The sequence below is a fragment of the Manacus vitellinus genome, unplaced genomic scaffold (assembly GCF_001715985.3).
Source record: "Manacus vitellinus isolate BGI_N305 unplaced genomic scaffold, ASM171598v3 scaffold_93_pilon, whole genome shotgun sequence".
Lineage (NCBI taxonomy): Eukaryota > Metazoa > Chordata > Aves > Passeriformes > Pipridae > Manacus > Manacus vitellinus.
Window position 1 is genome coordinate 1,303,327 of NW_021940884.1, and position 27,037 is coordinate 1,330,363.

The 27,037-nt window shown below is 37.5% G+C and overlaps 2 protein-coding genes across 7 annotated transcripts in view; both read left to right on the plus strand.

Moving 5' to 3' along the window:
* Positions 1 to 77: 77 nt before the first annotated feature.
* Positions 78 to 24,513, plus strand: PDPK1 (3-phosphoinositide dependent protein kinase 1). Of its 6 annotated transcripts, none has more exons than XM_018086400.2 (14): positions 78 to 163; positions 8,549 to 8,818; positions 9,907 to 9,949; positions 10,148 to 10,285; positions 11,444 to 11,588; positions 13,991 to 14,088; positions 14,848 to 14,923; positions 16,306 to 16,374; positions 16,858 to 16,954; positions 18,095 to 18,268; positions 18,639 to 18,856; positions 19,503 to 19,560; positions 20,486 to 20,638; positions 21,222 to 24,513. In XM_018086400.2, exons 2-14 carry the CDS (start codon positions 8,606 to 8,608, stop codon positions 21,327 to 21,329), a joined length of 1,590 nt encoding a protein of 529 aa, XP_017941889.1. In that variant the 5' UTR covers positions 78 to 163; positions 8,549 to 8,605; the 3' UTR covers positions 21,330 to 24,513. The 6 variants fall into 6 exon arrangements, with proteins under 6 accessions (XP_017941889.1, XP_017941891.1, XP_008926352.1 ...); XM_018086402.3 differs by lacking the exon at positions 78 to 163 and adding an exon at positions 184 to 305; XM_008928104.3 differs by lacking the exon at positions 78 to 163 and adding an exon at positions 187 to 408.
* Positions 24,514 to 26,221: 1,708 nt separating this feature from the next.
* Positions 26,222 to 27,037, plus strand: part of LOC103761639 (BTB/POZ domain-containing protein KCTD5) — a 31,186-nt gene continuing 30,370 nt past the window's right edge. The window contains 3 exon segments of the mRNA XM_029965262.1: positions 26,222 to 26,233; positions 26,439 to 26,771; positions 26,773 to 26,892. Of these exon segments, the coding sequence (XP_029821122.1) occupies positions 26,222 to 26,233; positions 26,439 to 26,771; positions 26,773 to 26,892 (465 nt within the window).

Below are 27,037 nucleotides of genomic sequence, written 5' to 3' on the forward strand. Positions count from 1 at the left end.
TCCCAGTCCTCCTTCCGCCCCCCGCTCCTGGGTCGCCGCGGGCCTTGCGTGAGGGCCCCGCTCCCCGCCCGAGCTCGGTCCTTCCACGGGAGGAGGCGAGGCCTTGGCCGAGAGTGAAGGGGCCGCCCCGCGGCCTCTCGCGGAGCTCCGTTGCCGGTTCCGGGTACGGGCCGTTGGCGGAGCTTTGCCGGGCCGTCTCCCACGGGGAGAGCCGGGGCTGTTACCCTGGGGGAGGCAGCTGTTACTCTGCAATCGAGTTCATTTGTAGTGGGAACAAACGCGTGAGGAAGATCGTGAGGGTCACAGTAGGACGCCGTTTCACACGCAGTTGTTTACGTTAGTCTGACACTGTAAAGCTGTGACATTTTGTGTACACTAATATAAGATGGAGTTGTAGCCGGTACGCAGGTGTGGTAATGGTAAATCTTAATTCACGCTGTAGATTGTACAGTTTACTTAGTGTAGACCTTCACTCGTGAAAAGAAAAATAACCCCCAGCTTTCTTTGATGTTGGTGTAACTTAACCGGCAGTGCTGTGTTCCTTATCCTTGTGTGCGTGCTGCTGTACTTTTAGGTCATGTGTTGTTTCTGTCAGTTCCAAGCTGCCAAGCTCCACTCTGCAGCACTCTTCTGTGTGCAGACTGGCATAGCCGTGGTGATTGTTGACATCCTGTTTCACTGTGCTGTCCTCTTCATGCTCAGTGATTTTTTTCCTTAGGGTGTTGCGCATAATCATATTTGTTGACTGAAGAATGGAAATATTGCATGGAATAATCCTGCAGAGCTCATGAGATGCTGCATCAAGGACTATGAAACAAACCAATGTTTGGTTATTAAAGGCATTAATTTTGCTATTTGATGGAGCTCTGTATAGCTGTTTCTTAGCATCAGACTCTTTTAAACAAGGAGTATGCTTCCCTTTGTGCTTCTGCCCTTGCTTATTGCCTGTCTTTTGAGGTTTTTCTCTCCAAAGTACTTGCATTTCTGTTCCTTTTCTAGATACAGTTTAAGTCCCTGCCCATAAGAGAAACATGCAGAGGGGGGAAAATTAAGAACAAAGTTGACAACCATTTTTGTAAAAATTAAGAGATTTTTTTTCAGGGTAATTTCTTTAATTCCTTCTCTTCCATTCTGTTTAATATTTCTCTGGTCAGGTGAGTGTACTGATAGGCAGCACCAGATAGAGGTGGCTCGATTCAGCTGTTTTTTTAATGCAGGTGATATCACATATGGGAAATGCGGTATTTCTGAGGCTCTGAGCAAGTTACTGTTAATGTTTGTGTGATCGAGTTAATGATTTGCGTGATGGAGTTCTGTGATTATTTTATTGTAAATGCATAAGATGGAATGGGAGGGAGGAGAATAGAATGCAGCTTTGAAAGGAATATTCCAACTATTCTCTGCCAAACCAGTTAATTTCTATATTTTTGTATGTGAGGACAATTCCAAAAACATTCTACTATTTTTTGAAGACGTGGTAAAAAAGGAGGGAATTGTACTTTTAAGAGGGAAAAAATTTTAGTGCTGCTTTAGTTGCAGAGATCAGCGTGGTCTTAGTTTTTGCTGTTAATGCCTTCATTGTAAGTATATTGGGTGTCAAATCAAGAAGTGCCCTTTCTCTCAAAATGAAGAGTCTGGGAGTATGGTAATTTATGTCTTCTTTTGCAGCACATCTTCACTGGAATGTTTAGTTGCTCTAGCAATTATTTTATTCTACCAGTGTTTCTGACTTGATAAAACCTATAGTGTAGTCATGGATCTGTCCAAACAAAACTGCTAGCTGCCTTTTTTTCTTTTTCCAGTGGAACTAATATGAACTACACTTTTTAAGTAACTGGATTCTCAATAGAGTAACTTCTGCATCTATGCTAAGAATTAGATTAGGCTATATTAAGAGTTATGTTTGTAGTTATTTGTAGCTGTAAAATTTCCAGATAGGCTTGAGAGGTTTTCCCTACATACCTATCTACTTAATATTCTCTTCTCTTGAGTTTTCAGCATAAAGCTATGATTAGTGCTTATCACTCATGTGTAGGCTTTTAGTTGGGATAATTTTTCTGTAAATCCCTTACCAGAGCAGGCTGCAGGAATAGAAAATAGTAAAAGATGTTGATGTTGAAGAGGTACTCTAAGGTTGAAAAACTGAAAGTTTTAAGAGGAGCAGTTTTATATACATTCATATTTCCAATGTAAGAAGTGCTTGTAGCCCTTAGAAAGGAGATGATCCACGGAATAATCTGGGTATAATAGCAATGTTCAATTAAACCATGATTCCACTGTGGAGGTAGCCTGTTTACTTTAAAGCAAATTGTCTTTTGGGTTATTGATCCATTACTTACAGTACCAGAAGTAATGTCTGTTTCTTGTAGCTCTTGAAACTCAATAATTAGATTGCTGTAGCTTGCCATTGTAAGACACCCAGCAGTCTTGGGCTCACTGCACTTCCCTAAAGCAGATCAGCTGGAAAGCAGCAGTGCAGGAAAAACTTGGAAAGAGATGCTGACTATTGAAATTCTTGCAGGAATTTTTGTACAGAAGGCATGAAACCAGGGGCACAATCACTTTGTTGGACTGAAAAATGGAGTAAACCGGCAAAGTAATAAAAATAAGTTTGATCTATGAAGATGTGAAATATTTTAGTAACCCTTGTTTTTTAACGGTAAACTTGTATTTTATATAGTTATTTTTTCTCTAGAAAAACTGTAGGAATTGCTGTAGAACTAGCACATCTCTGGCATCAGAAAATATGCAAGTGAACTTACAGTATATTTGAAAGATAAAATCCTTTTCCAAGTTCCTCGTATTGGAGCTTTATGAAGAATATGTGTGAAGCCAAGGAATCACTGTTTCTGGTATTTCAAATAAGAAAATCTTTCTTTGCAAGTGGCCAAGTTAGATTATATGTGTGTAATAAAGAAGCAAAAAAGGGGAAGGAGCTGATTGTCCTCCCTCCTCACTTCCCTTTCTGACATCTTACTTGCAGTTAAGCTTGTGGAAAGTTACCACAGTCTAAAGTGTTTGAAAGGACTGAACACAACATGCACACAGTTAGCTGTTTGGTCTAGAACCTTATTTTTAACATCTTATGGATTCTACTCAACAGCGCTGGAGGAAATAACTGTTCTGCTGTGTGACTAAATACTGAACGTGAGAGTTACTTTCTGCTTTAAAAAACAAGCTGTAGATACTTCACCTGGCAAATACTTTATAGTTCTTTATGGTGAAAAATTACAAGGATTAACTTGCATAGCGCATTCTTCTGAAAAGAAAGTATTAAATTTGGTGTTTGGTTCTTTAGTAATCCTGCAGAAATTTAATTTACAGTTTTTGACTGTGCCATGGATCCTTTATAGACTCTATCTATATACTGCCACTTCTGTGTGGCTTCTTCTCTGTTCTTCACACCAAACCGTTCTCTTTGCCTCCTCAAGCTGCTGGCATTGGAAGTCCTTCTGTGTGTTAGTGGGCCGCATCCCTGCTGTGCAGCACCTGAACATCCTTGTGCCTCAGGAGTAGCTGCTGGTGTAGCCTGGGATCTATAGACCACTGCAATCACAGATGGCTTTTGTTTTCTTGTGAGCTAGCCTAGATCTGTTTTATGTGAGATGAATTCTCAATGGCTTGTTTACATTACAGCTATTTGGGCCATAGACTGACTTAAGATTTTTTTATTTGGGCCATAGGCGGACTTGGAGATTTTTGTGGTTTCCTGTTTCTGATTTGTTTTGAGGCTCAAGGCAGTGAAAGGAGGCCTTAAATAGTCTCTGTCCCTGAAGGTGCTTGGAACTTAAGTGCTTTGCCTAGCAGTAGAGGAGGTTAGAGTGTAACTGGCTGATATGCAGGTTCTTACAAATCCTTTCATTAGCTTTAATCCCTACCTGAATTTGGAATTAGAAGCCTGGAAATTAGTGGCAGGAAATGCCACTGTATGTAAGGTGGTCAAATTTAGAGAAAGGCATTTACATTAACTAAAATCTTGGATCAGCATTGCTCTGTATGTGAAAAATTAATTTCTATAGAAACAAAATCAGTCTTGTAGATAAAATATCTTTATTCCCTAAAAGAAGAGTCAAAACAGTCTCATAATGCAGAGGTGTTCTCTTTACTTCCAAATCATTGAGCCTATTTGCTATACTTTTGCTGATATAACATGAAGCTGATATCCTCATTACTCACTTATGTATGAACTGTGTTATGGATTTACTACACAAAGCAAAGAACATCAGTAGACAAACAGTACTTCTGTTTCCCACTATCACAAAGGTGCCAGCCATTTTAGGTAAAATAGCGTCTTTGAAGAATTATCTGTTCCAAGCTTTTCCCTTCCACTAATTCATATAATGTTTAATTGTGGAATGTATTACCAAGACATGATTTTTAAAGATCTCTTCTTGTCTTTTAAATTATGGTTATTTCTATGAAGATATTTTGTTAAGAGATTTTTTGAGGGGACAGTTTTATGCAGTGCTTCAATGAGTGCTTACCATCCAGCATTTGAGAAACTTCAAATAACAGTGGGCATGAAGGTGAGCATAGTTGTTTTGGTGGGTTGGCTCCTAGACTTGTTTAATCAGTTAGCATAGCATTCTGTTTAAACAACAACAACAAAAAATCCTCCTTTTATATAGCTGAATGCTTTTGAAATTTACATGGTTTATTCATAAAAATGGTCTATTAAGCAACAGTTTTTCATGTGGCAACTTCTGAGATCGAAAAATGTCACCCCAGATAGATGTATGACTTCGGATTCTTTTGCAAAACAAATTTGTGTTAAAATAGTTTTTATAATTAAAATATGAGATTTTAATTTGTTCATTTAAATGTAGTAATTGGTAACCATTTATGAACCTTGATCAAAGTATAGGTTTTGACATATTGTTTGGCTTTGGACTGTTTTGCTGACTAATGGTCAGTTTCTTCAAGATGTGTGGAATTGGGTTATGAGCTAAATTCTAAGTTCTCTGCAGTCATCTTTGCATACCATTTGATGATGAGGTTTGAAGGAGTGCTGATGCAGCTCTATGCAACATAAATGCAAACCACTGTGCTAGAGGAGACTAATGTTTGATGTTAATGCTTTTTAAATATCTACAGTTAATACTCGGAGTAGAGCTTGTTTGCTGCAATTTGAAGAAAATGGCTTATTCTGATCTTCAAAGAACTTTTCTGTAGAAAAGAGCATCCTGGTGTCTCAGGAAAATATCTTTGTAACATAGTATAATTTTTAATAAATGCCTTTTTTTTTGGAGAGGAGTGTTTGCTCATAGAAATCCTGTTGAACTTCTGTCAAGCTGAAACTGAGCAAAATACATGTTTGTAAATACCTCCAAATTACTATGATATTTTAATTTAATTTAATGTGGCTGTATGTACTAGAGTGTCAAAGTTAACTTGTTAGGTTAACTTGTTAGATTAACTACAATTTACTAGCTGTGTGGTGCATTCAGAAGTACTGCTGAGGCTTGGTTTAATCTATGTTTTGTTCCATCCATTACATGCTTGATTTTAGGTTATAATGACAAGACAGTGACAGCATTACACTTTTTAATGAATGTTTTTTCTCTTTAGGCAAGTATCTTCATTCCTTAGAGGTAATAATAATGTTGGCAGATAGTTGTATTGTTAAATTCTTTAAACTATCTGACAGACTTCTAAGCATATATAAATGGAAACTGGCATGCAATGGAGTTTGATAGATTATTCAGTATATTGTTTCTCTACACACAAACGTACAATTGGTTAACAGAAAGAGGATGCTGTTGGTCACTTAGGGAGAGTCTGACAATCTGTTTTTAGGCAGAAGTCCAGAGCAGAAATAGACATGAGCATGTAAGGTCTGAGAATTGATATTTGCTGCAGTTTATGAGCGCACACTATCTAATGTTGCTCTGGCTTGCGTTCATTCAGGGCACTCTCTCTGGCGTACTCACAGTTTATGAAAGGAAAACTGGTGTTAAATATTGATAGGGATCACACAATAGTCATTACAGTTTCTGCAAACCACTCCTGTGTGGGATTGGTATATACTGGGAAGTGCAACCTGTACTGTGCTCTTTGCACTGAAAGGTGAGGCTTTTAGTTGGATTTTCTTATTCTGAATCAGTGTTTCTTTGTATCTTAAGTTTCTTGTAGCTGAACTACACTGCTTTTGCCTGCATTCTCATTTTAAGTACTAAGAGGCATAGTCTGAGGACATATATTCAGGCCTTGGTATCTGACCTGCTGAGTTGCTTTTCAATTTTGGAATATGCTGGAACTCCCAGGGTGTGTTGCACTTTAGCCTTTGAAGTGGAGACTGTCACAAATAGGTATTGGGGAACATAGAGAAGGTAAACATTTTAATTGTGGGATATGAGGGGGGAGGAGGCCAGTGGGAAAGCTGTGCATAATATCTGTTAATTGCCCCTTCTGATGCTCTTTTTCAGATACAAGATGTATGTCAGATGCAGCTGCTGCATCTTTGTCAACTGTCTGAAACACTAGTGTGCCATGAAAAGAATATATTAAGTATAACTGCCAGCTATTAATTTTTTCCCTTTAAAGCCCCAGGTTGTCAATGTTTAAATTACAAGCAATACAAAATAAATTTCAATTTCAGAACTTTTAGTTTATATGACAATGTCAAAATAATTTACAAAACCTCTCAGGCCAACTCTATCTAACTTAAACTGTCTTTAGCAGAATCTCAGTATTGATAAACAGTGGCAAGTCAGCTTTATTTCTAAAACAATAAAACACCTGTCCACTGAAAGCAGTTTTGCCTTCTCTTAATGTGAAATAAAAGCTTTTATTCCTTCTTAATTGTGCAGGTTAATGTAAGGAATTCACATTTTTACTTCAAGATCTATTAGTTTGTACAGTAAGTCTTAGAGTCGTAGATTATGGAAGATGTCCCTGTACCAAAGAGCTGTGTTTGGCAGAGATGTAAGACTAGTCTGTCACAGAGATGTGATGGAATACTATGACAGCCAGGGAGGCTCTCTTGTGCTATATCATGTCATATCTGTTTTGAAAGCCTCTCAGTTTTCATTTGTAAGTGAAAAGATAAATTTATAGATATCTCAGAGTGTTGGTATGTTGCTTTCTGAATCCTGCAATTTCTTAAGCAGACTTTGGTGATATAGGGCACCCATGTTTGTATTGATTTATATTCATGATAGTCTGTGAATTTCTTATAATATTTTAGTCTAGCACTTATGACATACACCAGTCCGTAGTTCTTATATCCACTAAGGGTTCTGTTGAATTGCAGGTGATCCTAATTTTCAGAGTTTTGTGTTACCAGATGGCTGAAACAGTCAGGTTCTTTAATAAACACACAGGTTTCAGGAGCTTAATCTAGTCAGATGATTAGATTTTTTTGTTTCCCAGGAGTTCAGTGTCTTGATTTTTCTCCTGAAACTGGTTTGTTTTGGTTTTTTTCCTTAATGTTTGCACCCTACCAGTGGCATTAAGACCTTGCTTCTCCTAGTTCATGCTTTCTAATTCTGCGTATTCAAGTATGGACTAGCTTAAGTTCATTCTCCACTTGTGTCCCATCGTTATACCTAAGTACTTGGACCATATTTTAATTGTAGTCATGTTTTGGTAGAAAGAAGAGTAAGGTCTAACTCTTTATCTATGTCTTTAGGTACCCTTTAAGTTTTTGTTGTCAGCAGAAGTTTAGCAGAGCTCTCCTATTGTTTACATTTTCTGGCCAGTTTCACTTAAAACATCTGAAGCAGGTCCTGAGAGACTAATGGTCTTTTACCAAAAGAGATGGAAAGCAGCTTGACAAGATTCCTTGGTCTTACTTAGGGAAAATTGATGAAAGGGTACCAAATGATGATTTTCTTTGTATATTGCATGAATCAGTTTTAGGAGTGTGTTTCTTGTACTTGCTGTTTTCTGGGCAATGTCTGGTTCTTTGTTTTGCAGTTGGGTTGTCCTTATGTGACCATATGTACAATTTGAATAATATAATCTCCCTTGTTTTAAAAGGTCATGAACCAGAGCATTCTTCAAAAAAAAGTATTAGGTATTGCTGATTATTAAACCCTCCAGCTGATCTGCCTTTTGTATGTTATCTCTTTTCTTCTTGTCCTTCCCCAGTTGTACTGAAGAAAGTGAAATTCCAAGTAAAAAAATAAGAATGTGTCCTTTGTCTCCAATAAAGTTTTCATGTGTTCATTTACAGTTCATTGTAACTTGGATTTCTGAACTAATGTTACTAGTAAAACAGATATTCATTGTATAACTAGATGTTTAAAGATCATGTTATTTGTAGGAGAATATACTGTGAAATTTGGTAACTTGGTGTTAGGGAGCATTTTTTTGAGTTTGAAAAAAACATTAATTAAATATTCAGACGTTTGACTTATGACTGTATGACAGCCTGACCTAAACAGAGTTGTTTAACAAATTGGAGCTGCCAAAATAAATACTGACATTCCCTCCTAAAGAAATTTCTAATGATAACTCTTACAAAGAAGACTTTATGTGATTCTTGTATGGAAATAAAGTGCTGTTGCACCAGGTATGGGAATAACAGTTTCATTTCTCTTTTCAGTATGATGCTGTTCCAATCCAGTCAAGTGTAGTGTTATGCTCCTGCTCATCCCCATCAATGGTGAGGAACGAAGCAGATTCCAGCACTCCATCTGTCATTTCTCCCTGTGGCAGCAGACAGGGATCTAACATGGAAAGCACAGCACCTGAATCAAGATCTAATTCCAGCTCCTTGCAGCAACATACAGGACAGCAGCCTCCACAGCCTCGAAAGAAACGACCTGATGACTTCAAATTTGGGAAAATTCTGGGCGAAGGATCTTTCTCAACGGTAACTTTACTTTTTATAAGAGGTGCCAAATATCTTAGATAAACTTCAAAATTTGTTGTGTGTGTAAGATTGATGAGATTTAAATCTGGAAAGAACAGCTTGAAGAATAAATGAATGGGACATAGCGGTTTTAAGCTGAACTATTAAAACAGTGTTGCACTAAATACGGGTGCTGATTTTTTCCAAGCACCTTCTAAATTCATAAAAAGTTCCATTGTATCCTAATGTCTTCATGCTTGGATTTTCAGTCAACATTGCTTTCTAATATAATTGTGATAGCATAATAGCTTATGTTAAAAGTTTATGGTATAAAGGATTGGAACTGGCCTAGGAGTTTGTCTTTGTAAGAACTATGCAATTAGTATAAAGTTGAGATTCTAGCAAGGTGTTGAAATGGATATAAACTTACAACGGGAAAGCTGAAAACTTTAGTCATTTGTTGTTACAAGATTATTGCTCGCATTCAGGCAAGGGGGACTTTTCCAATTGTCTTTAAAGTTACCTTTTATAAAGTTCTTTCTTGAAAATGAGCTTTCATTTGTGTTCCCCCAAAATCTTCTCTTTAAAAATGTAAACCTGCTTGCCTGAAATTTCGTCTCTTGCTTCTACTAATTGGAAATCTACCATTGCCTTTATTTAAATCTTCTTAACAAACTGTGAGTAGTTAAAAGTTCTGTGTGACTTTTTACTTTTGGTCTCTCAGATAAATTTTATCTTTCGATCTTCGCCATTTATGTTAAGGAAAGTACTGTGACAATTAGATTTTTATAAATATTCCTCAGCCTGTGGCTTTTCGTCCCCTCTTGAAGAAGATTTGGCGATTTACTGTGACTTACGTTACAACCTTCAGAATTCTCCTGGAAAAAAAGTAAATCATTGTTTTCCCTCTCAAGTGTGTAAGTCTTTTAGCAAAACAAGCGTTGTTGTGCTGAACTGAATTTCCACAGAAGTCTTGTTGAAGCCAGCATAATATGAACACATGCTTAAATATTTTGTTGTGTTCTGAATACCGACTGGAAGATCAAAATTGGTGTTAGTGTACATCTTTAATGACCAGTTACAGTATGTTTTTTCTCCTCTGGCAACAGGTTGTCTTGGCTCGAGAATTGGCAAGTTCTAGAGAGTATGCCAGTAAGTATTGGCTCCTTTAACATGAACTATTAGAAAATATAATATCAATGTAGTCCTGGTACAAAACACCTGTTGAAAAAAACAGAATTAGTGGTTTTATGATAATTTTATCAGACCAAAAAGCCCCAAAACAAATTACTTAGATGGACTTCATTTGATTGTACCTATTCTATTTTCACTCTATTTTTTTTCATTAAGTTAAAATTCTAGAAAAACGTCATATCATAAAAGAGAACAAGGTGCCATATGTGACACGAGAGAGAGATGTAATGTCCCGTCTGGATCACCCTTTTTTTGTGAAACTCTACTTCACCTTTCAGGATGATGAAAAGCTATGTATCCTTTGTGTTTTAAAACTTGCTGTAACACTTTCTTAACAGGAACCCAGTTTAGGTTCCTTTGAAACATGGTCTAACAGGAATGATGAAAATAACTTCAGGTACTTTAAATAGCCTAATGTATGTGCTGCAATTTTTGCAGTCATGCTTTTAATAGAAATTAAGCAGATGGAATGAGCAGGTCCCCTCAAAGAAAAGAGTGGGTGTCTTGTGGGACGGGGGAGAGCAACAAAGCAAATTGTCCGTGTGGTAAATGTTGAAGGATGACTTGCAACGATCCAAGTTTAAAGTAATTTAAAAATACTAAATTGGGGTGGTGTATGAGAAGTGTTTAAGAAGTATTTTATTTGTGATATGTATAGTAAAACACCACGATTCCCATGTTTAATAGGGGTAGCCAGCTATATTTACTGCTATTTTTTTCTTTTGGCAATTAGAGCTATTATTAAAATTTTTCTTCTGTAAAAGTGCTTACAGAGTAATCTGAATCTTCCGTTTGGGCTTCTGTTTCCCGTGCTCTCTCTCTAGCAGTAATTGCAAAGTACAGTTTCATCCTGGAAGCTCACTGGTTGGCAGTTGGCTTTATTTTTTCCTTGTGAAGAAAACGTTAATGATGCGAATTTCCTCCTAAACTTTCTGCTTCCAATTGGCTGTGCCAAGGCTAAAGGGATAGATCAGTCTGTTTGTGGGGTCAGTAAGTAGCTGTGGTTTTCCCAGAGGCTGCTGGCAGTGCTTGCAGGCCCTGGAGTTCATGCAGCATACACTAAAAGAGCTCACAGAGCCTCTTTGTAGTGGAAACACTTGCTCTGGTACTTCTCAGGTGATGGGACAATTTTAAACTTATATCAGTTTTTACTGTAAATAATTCTTTTTGAGGGCAATTATGTATACAATTTAAATTAATTAGTCGGGTCACAAGTCTGAAAAAACAACAAACTTTACGTAGTCTTTGCTGTGCTAAGAAATTTGGACCTGTGTCCTAGGTTGTTAACATATTTAAGTAATTATTTTGGGCTGCTGCCGTGTAAAGTTTCAAATTAACCAACTTCTTCCCTCCTGTTTATGTATTTTTAGTATCATTCTTATCTTTGGAATGAGATGTGGGGATTTTTGTTTTAGAATGGCTTAGAGATAGACCTTAACTACTTACATGCAGATTTTGGGCTTAGCTATGCCAAAAACGGAGAGCTGCTAAAGTATATACGCAAAATTGGTTCATTTGATGAGACCTGTACCAGGTTTTATACTGCTGAAATTGTATCAGCCCTGGAGTATTTGCATGGGAAAGGAATAATTCACAGGTAATACAAAGTTGAGACCAACATGCAGTTGATTATGTTTTTTTCTAGAAACATTCTTTGTGAATTTTGTGAAATGAGCACATAGTAGCATTTGATCAGCACTGGTACTGTTAACATCAGTAGCTAAACATAGAAAACTTGAGGAGGAGAGCCAATCTCTGTTGTTATACAAACTGTTGTAGCAGGAAGAAGTAAGAAAACCTTTTGGCCTAGAATTAGCATTACCAAAAGCTTGTCTTTCAAGCTTGATCAGTTGGTCTGAAAACAGAAACAGACTTTTTGTTTAACTACACTTTTTTTCCTGTGCTGTTATGTAGCAAAGGTAATTAGAATTTTTCTGGTGTGTGATTTAGTGTGTGCTATATAATCAAGAAAAGTAAAATTATTCTGTATCAGTTTTCACTGAGTGAACAATTTCCACAAAGCTGAACAATAATTGGGTAAATGGTGAAATCTAGCAAAGTTTCTAATAGTACTTTCACAGTTGTTCTGAATGTAATTGTATTCTTTGGATAATCATGTTTTTTCACTCACGTTTATTAAATAAATTAAGGTTTTAAGTACTAAACATCTGAGCTGCAGAACTTCTTTTTGGGTGAGGAATCTATTGTGTCTGTAGGTTACTGAGCAGTTGTCGTGAAACAGTATATGCTAATTGGCAGAAAGCTGGCTGATTATAATTCTGATAGCATTACTTCTTTCAGTTACATTTAAAAGGAAAAAGTGTTCTAATACTTTTTTGTGTAATAATTTGGAATAGAATCTAAGGGGGATGGATGTGGAGAGTATGAAAGCATAAAATTTTCCACGAGGGTGAAAAAACATTCAAGAACTCCCAGTTTCATTCACTTTTACAGTCCATGTGTTAGGCTGAGAGAAGGCTTATAAAATGAATGTAGCATGATTGTCAGTGTTACTAAGCCTATTTTGGAAATCTTGTGTTACAGAAGAGCTGCTTTATGCTTGTCTTCATATGAAGGCCCTTATGAGAAGCTCAAAAGAAAACAGTGAGATTGTGCAATTAGAGAACTTAGTATGAAGTTTATAAGGCCACAGCTCTAGCAGTGCCTGAAAGCTCTTGGGATTTTCTGCTGCCTAAAGAAATAGGACATGAGACAGAAACAGTTTCAGATGTCAGGCTACTCTGGAAAAGTTATTACAGATATATCTCTATGTATCCAGTTATATAGCTATAGATCCGTAATACAGTATTAATGTAGGTGTATAATATGAACACTGTGTATATGTGTGTATAGAGTACAATATGTCTACATACAAATGTATATGTAAAAAAGCCCCACACAGAACTGTTAAAAGGGTCCATTCCATTCATATATCTCTCTGAGATTAGTTACAGGAAAATGAAGAGGATTTTTATGGCTTGTATGTCATAATTACTTCATTCCAATTGCTCTCTGTGCTAATCCGCAGACTCTAAATTGTACAACCCATGCTTTTTCATTATAGGGGGCTGCAATCCGATGAAAATAATGCTGCACAGTGGTTGATGGAAACAGCTTTAAAACAGCTTTGAATTTGTACTGTTTTTTTTTCTTACCAGTCAACCAAAACAACTCCCATGCTCCAAATTTCTTTATGAGCATTCAAAGATACTGCTTAAGAGGGGGAAGTATGTCATCTTTTCAGCTGAGGAAACTCTGTGCAAAGTAATACCGTATCAGTGTCACCCTTATTTTATGCTCCTTATTTTGTTGCTGACAAGCCTCTTGACATCTAACTCTATATTACTTTCTATTGTGTTCGTCATACTGTGAGGTCTGGTTTTATTCAGAAAATGGACACTGGTGGCAGTGTCCATGCAAATGGTAGGCATACATTTGAAAGAGAGATTATACATGGAGGTGGTTTACAGTTCTTACGTAGTCTGGACATTTAGCTGGGGCTGGGTTTGCCACTGGAGTTTGACTAACTGGAGTTTTGCACAGAGGAAACAGGCCTAGAAGATCTTAATGCCGTATCAGTCTGTCAGGTGTTATTTAAATTAAGGCTTTGGAGTGAAAGGGCTTGGGTTTTTGTGTGTGTTTTTGTGGGATGAGATTTTTGTTGGGATTTGTTGGGAGGTGCTTTTTTTTGTTTGTTTCAGGGAGTTTTTTGTTTGTTTTTTGTTTTTATGGGTTTTTTTTTCATTTCTGTTGAGATGCACAGTAGTGTAGTTTTGAGATGATTAATTACTTAAGGTCTTTTTAGAAAAAATGTTAATTAGGGGGCTTATCCAAATCTGATAGTCTGCAGGTTGACAGCTACAAGTTAGAAGAAAGTTGTTGCGACGATGTTTATAGAATGTCTACATCATTTATGATAACATTGTATACCTAAATCACTAGACAGTTTTGCAACTTTCATTTGTATGGTGTTTGAATATAAAAATCTGTCTTTTCTAGGGACCTTAAGCCAGAGAACATCTTATTAAATGAAGATATGCACATTCAAATAACAGACTTTGGAACAGCGAAAGTATTATCTGCAGATAGCAGACAAGGTATGCCATGATTTATTTCATTATGTAACACAGATAATTATAGCAAGTGGTCCTTTGAAAATGTACATATGTTGTATTTACCGAATTATAACTTTCAAATATCGTCAACCTCATCTAAATCACTGAGAGATCTTGAAACAGTTTTGAGTGTCACTGCTTGGATTATGTCAGAAAAGGTAATATTTGGTGTAGTGTTATAGCCAGCTGGATCACCAAATATAGTGGGAAGTCAAACTACTTCAAATTACTTAGTTTTCATTTGCAAGACAAGAATACAAACAGAGGTATTGTGGCTCAGCTGATACAATAAGTTTTTACTCTGCTTATGTCTTTAACTTATTTGTGCAACTCTGATAGCCACTGAAGGCTATAGAATTCTTGTGTTGCTAGTTTTTAGTAATAACCTGTAAATAGATGCTGCAAACAATGCCTGAAAAAAGCACTAAGCTGAACTCAATTTGATAACCTTTTTTTCTTGAATGTAGTAAGCTTCTGTTGGTAGATTTTATAACTGACAGAGTACCTAAATGCCCAACTTCTTGAACCACATGAGTGTCACTGAGACTGATTTGTTTCTTCCGAGCAGGTTGTGTGGATTGATAGAGAAATTAAATTCCCATGGGTTCTTGGTAGCATTATGTAACTTGCAAGGGATTGCCTTTGCAGGTTTCTTTAATTGGGTTGGTACAGGGGAGGAAAGGAAAGATTGGTTTATCCATAAGTATGTGTTTGGCTTATTTCTTTCTTTTTCCTTACCAGCACGGGCAAATTCATTTGTTGGGACAGCACAGTATGTTTCTCCAGAACTGCTGACAGAGAAATCTGCCTGTAAAAGGTGAGGACTCTGCATTTCAGAACTTCACTGACTCTGTCAGGATGCTGTTAAATGGGGAGGAGTGGATAAAGCAAGCAAGGAAGCTTAGTATTGTAAAGAAAAAAGATGCTTGTGTGTAAAAGTTTTTTAAGAAAGTTTGAAAATTTTTTTTTCTTAACAAGTATTGCTTTTTGTCTTAGTGCTGGTTTCCTCAATTCATCTACCTTCTGGAGTTCTACAAACAGGATTAGGTGTTGCTGACGGTGTATAATGTGAAGTTGGATTTCTTACCCATAAATATATCAAATTTTTTATGTTATCCAAATAATGTAATTATTTTAATTCTGTTTTATAAAATCTTCCTCAAATAATGGTATTTCCTGCTGTAGTAACAACCAATGTCGCATGCTGTCAGTTAGAGGAAAGGCTGCAGCGTTCTTTGACTTGTATTTAGATCAACTTGCAGTTATTTTTGCTAAGCTGTACTTGAGGTTTGCAATGTTTTAAAGCTCATCTCTGTGCCTGGTTTGAGTGATGCCCTTAAGAAATCTCTTAACTCATTAAAATTGCTTGTTGATGGTAACCCGCTGAATGCGTAGATCTATTTTATTACAGTGATGGAAGAGTAAGTTAATTGCTGAAAAACCATAGGGGGGAAAAAAGAACTCTTATAGGAATAACTGTAGTAATTTGTGCTAGGTTTTAACTTTTTTGGCTGATGGAAAGACTTCATCAGGCTGTCATCTTCATTTAGAAGTTGCATAATGCCTCATCTGTAATTTGAGTAGTTTTGAGTCTCTGATAGTATTTTAGTCTTCCATGAGGATTTTGAAACTTTAATCAAATCTATGTGTAGCTTACCTTGAAGTACACTAAGTTTAAAGTGCTATTTCAGGCCAACACGCTAAAACTTAACTTTCCCTCACCCACATACCATATAGTCTGCCTTTTTGTTTGTGTCTTAAGAAGAGCTTCAAGTGAAAAAGCTGTATTGTTTTGTTTGGTGGGTTTTTTTTATAAAATACTTAGAGGAGAGGATTTAAATTCTATTGCATTAATTTGGATGCATCTTTGAATTGTCATAGGGGATAAACCAGTATTCTTTTCAGACTTATATACGTATTATTTTGCCTGAGAATTCAGTCTTGCATGTGTCCTTGTAGTTAGTTGTTGTGGGATTGTTACTGTATAGTTTTTTTTCTTTAACAAAGTTGTGTTGCTAGCCTTCTCTTCTGTCAGGGGCTGAAGTGAGAATAGTATGGAAATTATACAGAGCAAATTTATCCATGGGGTTTGTGCTATGTTTTAAGTAGCAGAAAGTTAAGAATTTTTCTTTTTAAATTACAGTTTAAAGACTTCTGTTATGAAAAGATGCTATATGTTTCTTCCTCTTTCTTTTGAAGCTCTGACCTCTGGGCTCTGGGATGTATAATATATCAACTTGTAGCTGGATTGCCTCCATTTAGAGCCGGGTAAGAGATTTAAGCTAATTCTTTATACGTGGATCATAAATATATTGACTTGATTTTGATTTTTACCTTATTACCAGTTCTGAAGTACAACTTTTCACGATGCAGTGTTGGTGTTAATGTCATACCTGCTATTATTTGTTCTTTTTGATGTCTTGAAGTTGCTTAGAGAGCTGTAACTAGAGTTCCTGAGAGACATTCCTTAAGTTATCCTAAAATTTCACATGTAATTTGTACCATAGAGATAACCTTATTTGTGAAGAGGGTATAAGGCATCTCTCTGCATCATTTGAACTTCTCTTGTTATTGCTCAAGTATCTGGTGCTTATAGGATCATAGATACTTGTACTCCTTCTCCTAGGAAGATTTATGGGAATATGACTTAACTTGTAGATTTCCTGTTTAATATTTGTCCGAGTTATGCAGGCTAAGGTGAAAGAACCATGGAAAACTAATAACAAGAGTCAATATTTTTCTCTTTTGCAGAAATGAATATCTTATATTCCAGAAGATAATAAAGTTGGAATATGACTTTCCAGAAAAATTTTTTCCCAAGGCGAAAGACCTTGTTGAAAAGTTATTGGTAAATATTTGCTGCTGTTAAATCACTTGATGACACTGGAAACATTTGGCTTATGTTCAGAAACTTTTCTGAAAGTTTCTATGCACTCTGTTGCAAACATTATAGTAAGAAGGGCTGTGAGCATTATTGACTGTAGGGGAGTGTCTTGAGAAATCAACATCCATTGTTAAACAGCATTAAACTTAAAATGTGGACAAGGAATGTCTCTGAATGGAAGCAAGTGATTCTAGACACTGTGCATTACACATAGACATTAAGATTCAAATACTCAAGTTTATATAGTTCTCAGATTAATTCTTTTTGAGCTGTATAATGGATCATTTAGTTGAAAACAGTCTTCTATACATCACAGGCAGATACATTCATTACAATGTAAGTCCACTTACCTTGGCATTAGCATGCACTTTAATACATCTCAATAGTATCAGTCTAAGAATTACTGTTCATGTGGAGGTTTGACAAGTAGGAAGAGAAAGTAGTTCTATCCCATGAGTGAGATTATAGCCATGACACTAAAGTGAATATGCAGAGAACATTTTGGGTGGTATAAGCTTTTTCAAATTCAATAGTGTAGCATATTAGCAGGGGGTGAGGAGGAAATGCTTATCTTTGTGGATGATGATGGGTACAACATAAAGGGCCTAGCAGGGCATTCCTGTGTCCAAGGCCAGCTCTATGGCCAAGTCAGTGCCTGCTGAATGGTGAAGTCCAGGTTATATTAACAGCCTGAGAACCGTGTCATTTTAGGATGCTTGAGAGGTTGATATTTGACACCAACTACAGCTTCCACAGCTTCTTGCATCACTAGAATGTGATAGTGGACTACACTTAAATGAGATGTTCCATCAGGCCTTCTCTGTATGTCTGCTTCTGTGTTTACGAAGAACAAAAAAAAAAAAATTGCGTGGACCGAAAGAAGTGCTCCTTCCTTTAGATCTGTGAGCTGGTCTACTACAAAATGTTGCTGACATGACATACCGACAAATAACATCTTATTTATTATAAGTAGTCTCCTTGTATTATACATATGTATGCTTAGGACAGTTGGTTTTAAGTTTTCACATGCTGCTGTGCAAATGTGAATGGTGCTTGCCCCTTGTCATCATTTTATGGAGGGTAACTTAATTTTGATTTGCTCAGGTTCTAGATGCTACCAACAGATTAGGTTGTGAAGAAATGGGAGGATATGGACCTCTTAAGGCTCATCCCTTCTTCGAATCCATTGTGTGGGAGAACCTACATCTTCAGACACCTCCTAAACTTACAGCATATTTACCTGCTATGTCAGAGGATGATGAAGACTGTTATGGAAATGTATGTTTATCTGTACATATATTCAGCTCTGATGCTGCCTGAGACTTTCATTAAGGCATAATTATTGAATATTAAATATTTTTACTGAAATTACTGTTTAGTTATGTTTTAATGAGAACTTCAAGTATTAATCTAAAATAAAATTGCTGGGTAAAATTTTAAGTCAACATTTTTTTTCTTACAGAGCGAGTGTTTTGAAAAAATACTGTTTGGCTTGCTTTTGATCAATTATACTTTTTTGCATAAGTGCCTGTTAATCTATAGAGAATGGGTTTTTTGCCCAAAAGCAAAATAAACAAAACCATGCTTAAATTAAAAACCAAAGTTTAATGCAAAACATTTAATTACTTCGTTTTGTTTCCTCCTTTAGTATGACAATCTCCTGAGTCAGTTTGGTTGCATGCAAGTTTCTAGTTCTGCCTCTTCCCATTCACTGTCTGTCCCAGAGACAAGTACACCACAGACATCAGGAGGAAATATTGAACAGTATATTCATGATCTTGACACCAATTCCTTTGAGCTGGACTTACAGTTTTCTGAAGATGAGAAGAGGTTACTTCTGGCAAAACAAGCTGGTGGAAATCCTTGGTAGGATCTTTGAATATCGCTCATCTTTACTTGCACAGCAATAAAGAACCTTGAAAAATAAGGGATTTTGATTTAAATTAATATTTGTCAATCTTAGTATGTTCAAGCAATTAGCAACTACATTTTTTTGACTTCTATTTTTAAAGCAATAGCAGCAAAACCCTAATACTATATTTCTAAAATGTACCAAATCTAGAAGATGGCATGGAGTGTGTTTCTAAGATAGGCAGAATGACATTACCCAGTGCTGAGGAGTCTTTGTTCTGAAGTCCTAAAACTAGAAAAGGTTCCTCCTTTCTTACTGACACTATAAGTTGTTGGGTTTCTGTGTGTGTAATATTCTGTTGATATCCAACCAAAATATCTCCAGACTATGTAACTGATAGCATTTCTTTGCATGCTTTAGAGAAGTTTCTCATGTGTGATTGTGATTTTTTAAATTTTTTTTTCTACCCTGTCAGGAATTAGAAAAAACTCCTTGGCCTGGAATGAGGAAGAGTACAAAATTCATCTAGTAAAGTTGCTCAGGACTCTTTGGTGGAAAAGGAGACGCTAGGGAGTGAAATGAAAAACTGCTTTATATTAATAATAGCTGTTTCTATGAAAGAATTACTTCTGGAGTAATAGTTATTTTTCTTTTTTTAAGGCATCAGTTTGTAGAAAATAACTTAATCCTGAAAATGGGTCCAGTGGACAAAAGAAAGGTAAGGGTTTTTTTTTTTAAATTTCCTGTAACAAGATTCAGCTGTCACATTTTTGCACAGTTGCAGCATAGATAAGGAACCTATTTTAAAGCTTACTTGTTGAACTTACATAAGTAAGTGGCAAATTGTTTATTTTTAAAAATTCTGTGTTTTCTTGTGAGTAGATTGTTTTTTCTTAATTTTGTGATATGCTTTTGATTTCTTGGAAAAGCTAAAAGTAGAGCTGCTATTGATACTTTCATTTTGAGATTGTAGTAAATGAGTTTTTGCTCCCTCTTCTCTTCCCAATCTGATATAGCCCACTAAACACTTTGTCTTGATCACTTTGTCTTGATGTGTGTCTGAATGTGGCTTGAGCCACAAATACTGAAAAATGAAATACAAGCTCATGTTGTTCTTAACTGTGGTGTTTTTCCTGAATCTGACTTAGTGCCTTTATTCTGAGAGGGGCAGAGGTGGCATTAGAACAGCTTTAAGTATTAACTTTAATATTGTACAGCTGAGCAAGGATAGTCTGCATCAACTTTCCAGGAAAGAAGGTTATCTTTCATCTAAGTTAGTACCTGCTTGTTCCTATCTTTTCTACAAAATCACAACTGTTGATTTCTGTGCTGGAATCTTTGACAAATAGATTTTGCTTCACTATGTACAGCTAGGTGTTTTATGTTTTGCTAGAATTTGAAGATGTTTTCCTGAAAGAGTACTTGTGTTTTGCCACATAGTAGGAATGCACTGCAACCCCTTAAAAAAGGAGTGAGGTCAAATAGGTAAAGTAAATGGAAAATTGAAGTCCCCCAAATCCAAACATACTCTCCTATCACTGAGCTGGTTTTATTCTACCTCTGTTGTTCAATTCATAGATCTGCACATTTACATTTTTATTTTGTGCCTTTTTTTGCATTGCTGCTTCTACTTTTCTCACTAGGGATTGTTTGCACGTCGGCGCCAATTGCTGCTCACAGAAGGGCCCCACTTGTATTATGTGGATCCTGTCAACAAAGTTCTAAAAGGAGAAATTCCATGGTCATTAGAGTTGCGGCCAGAAGCCAAGAATTTTAAGACATTTTTTGTTCATACGGTAAGTTTCTTTCTTGGATTTCCTTGTAAAAGGTACTAAGGTCCTTGAGCTGCTAATTTAAGTTGTTATCAAATAGATTTCTCTGGAGAAAATATAATTACTTAAATACAAGGGTTGATAGTCTTAATTTAAAACAAAACAAAAACCTGAACAAAACAAACCAACCAAAAAAAAGCACAAAACCAATTCCCCCATACAAAATCAAATAATAATAAAAGAAACCCCCCACAAAACCTCACCCTGACATAGACATTTATCACAAAGATACAGCTGTATTTTTATTGTTGTTTAAATAAACTATATGTGGATTTGGGGATTTGAAGGAAGCTCTTAAGAAGGACTTTGAAAATTTAGCCCTCTTTGTATGTAGTAAATTATGAGGAGTATACCAGTAATATATTGACTGCTTAACAATGTGCCAGATGTATGGTTATTCAGTAATATATAATATTATATAGCTGTAATTCAGTTTAACTTTTAGAAATTTTATGAACTAATTCTGAATATTGGTAGGTGCAGAATAATTATGTCTTTTTGCTTAAACTGTGTTTGGAGTAATCATTAAAATGTTGTTCACTTATAGCCAAACAGGACATATTACCTGATGGACCCAAGTGGGAATGCTCATAAATGGTGCAAAAAGATACATGAAGTTTGGCGGAACAGATACCACCAGAATGCTGCAAAATAGTAAAGCTCATCCAAAATTTCCCAGTTTCCCTACTTGCTGCTAGAACTCCGTGTGCAGCCGATCAGAGGAATCTTTTCAACCCACCTATTACCATCTCAAGGGGAAGCATATGTTCGAAATGTTCTTTTTTTTTTTTTTTTTTTAAGAAAGAAAAAAAGGAAGAAAAGCAAAAACCTAATGGAATTCAGGGTTGCTTTGCTCGCTCTTTGTGCTTATTTTGAGGCTTCCACATGCATATCATTGCAGTGAAGATCTTGCTTTTGTGCACTTCAGCTCAGTTTCTGCTGCAGACTAGTGGATAGACCTTGCATTACCAGCTTCACTTAAGATGAGTTAAAACCAATCCACACGCACACATGCCGAATCATGTACCAGCCTTGCATTTCATGGGGCTGGAGTTTTCTGTGACTCTCAGATTATCATTAAACTGTATTTCATCAGGGAGCTTTTATATGCCTCTCCTAAGCACCACCTCTTTTTTCTCTTCCTTTCCTCACAGTCCCCCAGCTTATTGGTATATGGCATTTGTAGCCAGGTCAGTTGCACCCTTGTGTAATTCCTAATATAGTTCTGGTTGCAGGATTTACGTGGTACTTTAGCAATTACGTGAATGAGTCAGATGTATGTGTCTGGCAGACAGGCTCCAATGATAAAGGTTTTGAGAGAGTAAAATGCTGAACGTGGCACTGAAAGTTTCCTAAAATTGAAATGTTGGCTTCTGAACCATATAAGATTTTAAACATTCAGTTTAAATTTTAATATGAATCATGTGTGTTTAATCAAGGGACGATAAACTTACCAGCACGCTTTTAACTAATGCTAACTAAAAAAGAAGCTAGTTAGTATGGGGGGAAAAGGTTACTGTTGGAGTAGTAAATAGTTTTTCACCTTTTCAGCAGATGAGAGTTAGAAGCTTTCTTCCCAGGGTGTGCATGTTTTGTGCGTTTTAGTGGGGCCAACCTGTTTACTTGGGTAGAGAAGGAAGTGTGAAAGCTTTGTACAATTGATTACTTGACTTTTTTTGTCTCATTGTATAATGAGTTGTCAAATAATCCTCTTTTTGGTCCTTGGCCAAATATTCAGGAACTCTAGAAAAAAATGTAAGCAATTGAAATATTAGATAATAAAGTAATCTGGTTAGAAAATCAAAAGAAAATATTCGTACAAAGGGGAAAATATATGGTACTTAAAGCATATCTATAAAATGAAAATATTTTTCATATCGATCTCCTTTATTCTGTTCAAATTAAGGCTTTTTTGTGGTCAAACATTTCTCACGGTGTTGCAAAGACACAACTTTGTGTGCTAAAACCAACTCCCTTAATGGTATTTTCAACATGCCTGTGTTCCTGAACCTTGCAGAGAGGAATGACCAAGGTCTGGACAAAGGCATTCCTCCTTTTTTTAAAAAGCAGTATAAACATCACACCTATTTATTCATTTTCCACACATACCATCTCTTTGAATTTTGAGTTGTCATACTATGATATGCTTTTCCTTCCACCAAAGAAAGGTTTCACTACAATGTTGAAAAATCTCGTGGGGTACTGTTCTAGAAGCAGTATTTTAAAAGCAGTGGCTTATCAGGATTTCTCTGAAAACACATGCATGTTGAATATTTTCTCGTACAGGGTGAAGGAGATTTATTATTGAGCTCTTAAAAAATGTGTTATGTGGTTGAACTTGATGGCAGTTCAGCTTTTCCAGTATCTTTCACTCTTTAAAAGAGACAGTGCAGTTGCCTTTTCTTCTGGAGGAACTGCATTCTGGTAGTCTTCTGTATCCCACCATGTCCGCAGGCCTGAGAGAAGTAAATTCCTGGCTTACAGTGCCTGGTGTTAAGGGAGTGAAGGTGTCCTGTAAATGGTTGAGATGAGGAAGAGAGAACAGCATTCCCTTTTGCATCATGAGCAATTTCATCACACACAAAGTACACTCCCTGTCACTCAAATTGGAATAGCACAATGCACCTCTGATCTGTGTCTGTATTAAGCTATATTTGCCATTCTAACCAAGATGACAGGTATTTTAAGTTTGTTGCAGTGCTATCCATTTGTTCTCCGGCTGTCAAATTCCAGCCATATGTTGTGTCCACTGGAGGCAACTCTACCACTTTTGGATTTAGGCTCTGGTGTAGAGATGTAGACGTATTCCCAGCTTTATACAGGAGAGTTTGGCAGTAATGGAGATTCACGGTGCCACTGCTGTGCAGTGTGACAAACCCTGGTCTCACACAAAAGTCTGGCAAAATGATCTCCATTGGTTTGTTCACTAGGTGGAAATCTAACTATGCTTAACCATGTTTTCTGTAATATTTAGACTTTTAGTCGTTTTGCCATAGCAAAGCAATTACTATGCTTTTTCACACCTGGAAAATCCTCTCTCAGTAGACTTCTGTCCTGCCCACCAAAAGCTTTCAGCCAGCCAGATCTTGGTAGCAGGAAGCTGTCAAGAAGGCTGATGTCTGCATTCTAGAATTCCTTTTTTTAATTGACAATGCTGTCATTAGAAAACTGTGAGCATCTCATACAGGCATCCCTCCACTTAGAGCTTCAGTGTTCCTAATCCAGTCTTACTTAGCTGTTGGTTTTTTGAGAAGGATCTAGAATTTTTCTGGGAGAGGTCTTCGTATTTCTTGTACTGTAAGTGAAATCTCTGGTTTTGAAAGGTGGCAGAAGAACAGTGAGGCAACACAAAGCAATTGTGGGTTCAAGTATGTTTTACCAGTTTGTCCACTTAAATGTGTATTGACAGGCGCTGCATACTATGACGGGCTGGCTCCCATTTTAAATGCTTATACCTGGGGTAGGTTCTAATCTTTGTCCTGAAGATCACTCCTAAGGTTCATGGAAGTTCATGGAATGAAATGTACACAGGAGGTTCTTCAGAGCTGCAGATAAGCCAGGTGATTTTTCTGCTTTTAATCCAAGGTTTTCAAAGCATAAAAAAAAAGTTGTTAATCACTAGAAGACTCTTCTTAAGACTCTTCCTGACTGCAAACCTACAGAAAACCCAGTCTATCGATTCATTCCATCTTTTGCAATTTGAACAATTACCAATCATTTATGAAGAATCTGGTCAATAGTATTGTAATTTTTCATTGCTGGGGATTTGAATTTCAGAAAGGTGTCTATTGCATCAGTTTTCTGTGTTGTGGAGCTTAAGAAAGGATGAAGTACTACTTCACATGAGTCATACATCTATTACTACTAGAAAGGACTTTTGAATAACACTGTTTTATTCAGCATCCAGCCTAGTCACAGGAAATTTAAAACTACTTCGATAAACTGGAGAAACTAGTTTATTACCATTGACCTTAAAAGTCCAGTTTCGTAAAGGCTTTACGTTATGGAAGACTTGCTTCAGATGTGATGTTGAGGCATTGTGAGCAGACTGATATGACCTATTACGATTCCATTTGCTAAGCACTTAGATGCTGAAAACATCAAAGTATCTGTACTGTGCTCCACTTCTCTCTTTCTCACATCTTTTAGTTGTGAAGTATCTGCTATATATAGTCCTGGAAATAACTGTTGATTGAAACAAAGATGTGATGATTCTAATCAGTTTTCATAGTTCAAGATTCTTAATTTAATGTGCTTGATATCATTACATTTTGTGCTGGGAACTTTGAAGAATCATGAGAATTTCCCACATGTACATTTTCTTTTGAATGATTTAGTGAAGTCAAGAAAATTACTTCATTTGGCCTGTGGACAAAACGTTTGATTTCAACATCTTACTGACTAGAGAACTTGTCTAGTAATAGTTGCCTAAAGATGTGGCCTGTGGATTCTGATCACTTCCTACTAGTAAATTACACAAATAGGTGTGGTATTTATATCTGAAATTTTGCTGGATGCCTGGTATAATTTATGCAAATATTTTATTAATCAAATGGAAATGCTCTTGCAAAGCTTCATGATGCAGATTGTCCATCAGTTTATCAAGTGAGCTTACAAACAAGTAGTTCTGTGACCCAAAACGGCATGTTTTCTTTTAAGACTGATCATTTAAGAATGTTTTGTCTTTTGTAGAAGAAATATGACTTTTATACAATAAACAGTTGGAGAGGTTCTTAAGCACCCACTAACCTGGTTTTAGAACATAATATCCTAAGTTGGAAGGGATTCAGAAGAATCATTGATCCAACCCCTGGCCCTGCCCAGGACACCCCAGCAGTCCCACCCCTGTCCCTGAGAGCATTGTCCAAACACTCCCTGAGCTCTGACGGCCTTGGGGCCGTGACCGCTGTCCTGGGGAGCCTGGTCAGTGCCCAACCACCCTCTGGGGGAAGAACCTTTTCCTGATACCCAGCCTAAACCTCCCCTGACTCAGCTTCATGACATTTCCTTGAGTCCTGTCACTGCTCCTGAGAATGAGGTCTGTCTGTCAGCAGGGCACTGAATGTAGATGGTTGCTATTTGGCAAAGCTTCCTATGACCATGTACTAACTCTGATTGGATGTGGCAAAAGTTCAAAATTGTGACAGAATTTAAAGTTACTGTATCTGACAAAAGAGAAAAAATTGGAACTAGGAACCATACTCAGTTTTGATAGATGTATGCTAGCTGTTTTCAGGTTGGTGGCAGTCAGTTACATGTGTAATATGCTCTACCTGGTTTGTAGCTGTAACTGTGATGTATGGATTAAAAAAAAAACCACAACAAACCACAAAAAAAACCCCAGCCCCTCTCAACAAACAACAAAACAATCTCCCCTCTTCCAAGAACTTGTGAAAACAGAAGCAAATAATGCAATGATATAAGATACACACTTTTGTATTTTTATTCTTATAAGGTTATTTGCTGGCTCTTGTTGGCCTCTAGTTCAGTCTGTGTTATTTAAATTCTAATATATGAATTATTTGGATTGAATTCATGTTCGGGGCCATGGTGTTGTATGTATTGATGTACAGCCTTGAATGTGAATAATTATTGTAAACTATATTTTACACCTTTTTTCTGGCTTTATTATATAAATTTTCTATCGGTCGATGATTTAATCATATCTCATAATTTAATGACTGTTTATTCTCCTCTCGACAGATCTCTGTGCTGTAGATGTGTAGTTAGTGACTGGATGACGGATTTCACTTATGCTTGGTAGTCTGTAATAAAGGCATGTAGGGTCCTGCGCAGCCTCCGCCTCTTCCTTCCGGTGGGTCGGGGTGGGGACGGGGGTGGACTCGGGGCTCGGGGCCGGCGGGCCTCGCCCCGGAGAGAGGGCAGGGGAGCGGCCTCCAGCTGGGCGCTTCCGGGGGCTGGTGGCGCCCGGGCTGGGCTTTCGGGTCGGAGGCGGCCCCTTCCCGGCGGCGGCCGAGGATCGGCGGCGGAGAACCACTCGAGTTCGCGGTTTGCCGTGGGCGGCGGCTCGGCGCGGGCGGGCCCTGGCCGCCGCTGCAGCTCCGCGCCGCCGCCCGGCGCGCGGCCCGGCAAGTGGCGTGCGGCTTGAAAACGTGGGGGGCACCTGCTTCCTGACCACTCGGCAGACGCTCTGCAGGGACCCCAAGTCCTTCCTCTTCCGCCTCTGCCAGGCCGATCCCGACCTGGACTCGGACAAGGTGAGCGCGGGCCCCGCTGCGGGCCCACTCGCATGTCCTCGCACCGGGCCTGCTCCCCTGTCCCCGCGCTGTGTCCTGTCGGGCGGCCGCCGGTGCGGAGGGAGCGCTGGGCCCGGCGCTGCCGTGAGGGGCGGTGGGAGCGGCT

Coding starts and splice junctions, on each gene's coding strand:
- PDPK1 (XM_018086400.2), top strand. CDS start 8,606: ATGGTGAGGAACGAAGCAGATTCCAGCACTCCATCTGTCATTTCTCCC. Junction 11,589..13,990: donor GGGAAAGGAATAATTCACAG/GTAATACAAAGT, acceptor TGTCTTTTCTAG/GGACCTTAAGCCAGAGAACA. Junction 16,955..18,094: donor ACCTTGTTGAAAAGTTATTG/GTAAATATTTGC, acceptor TGATTTGCTCAG/GTTCTAGATGCTACCAACAG.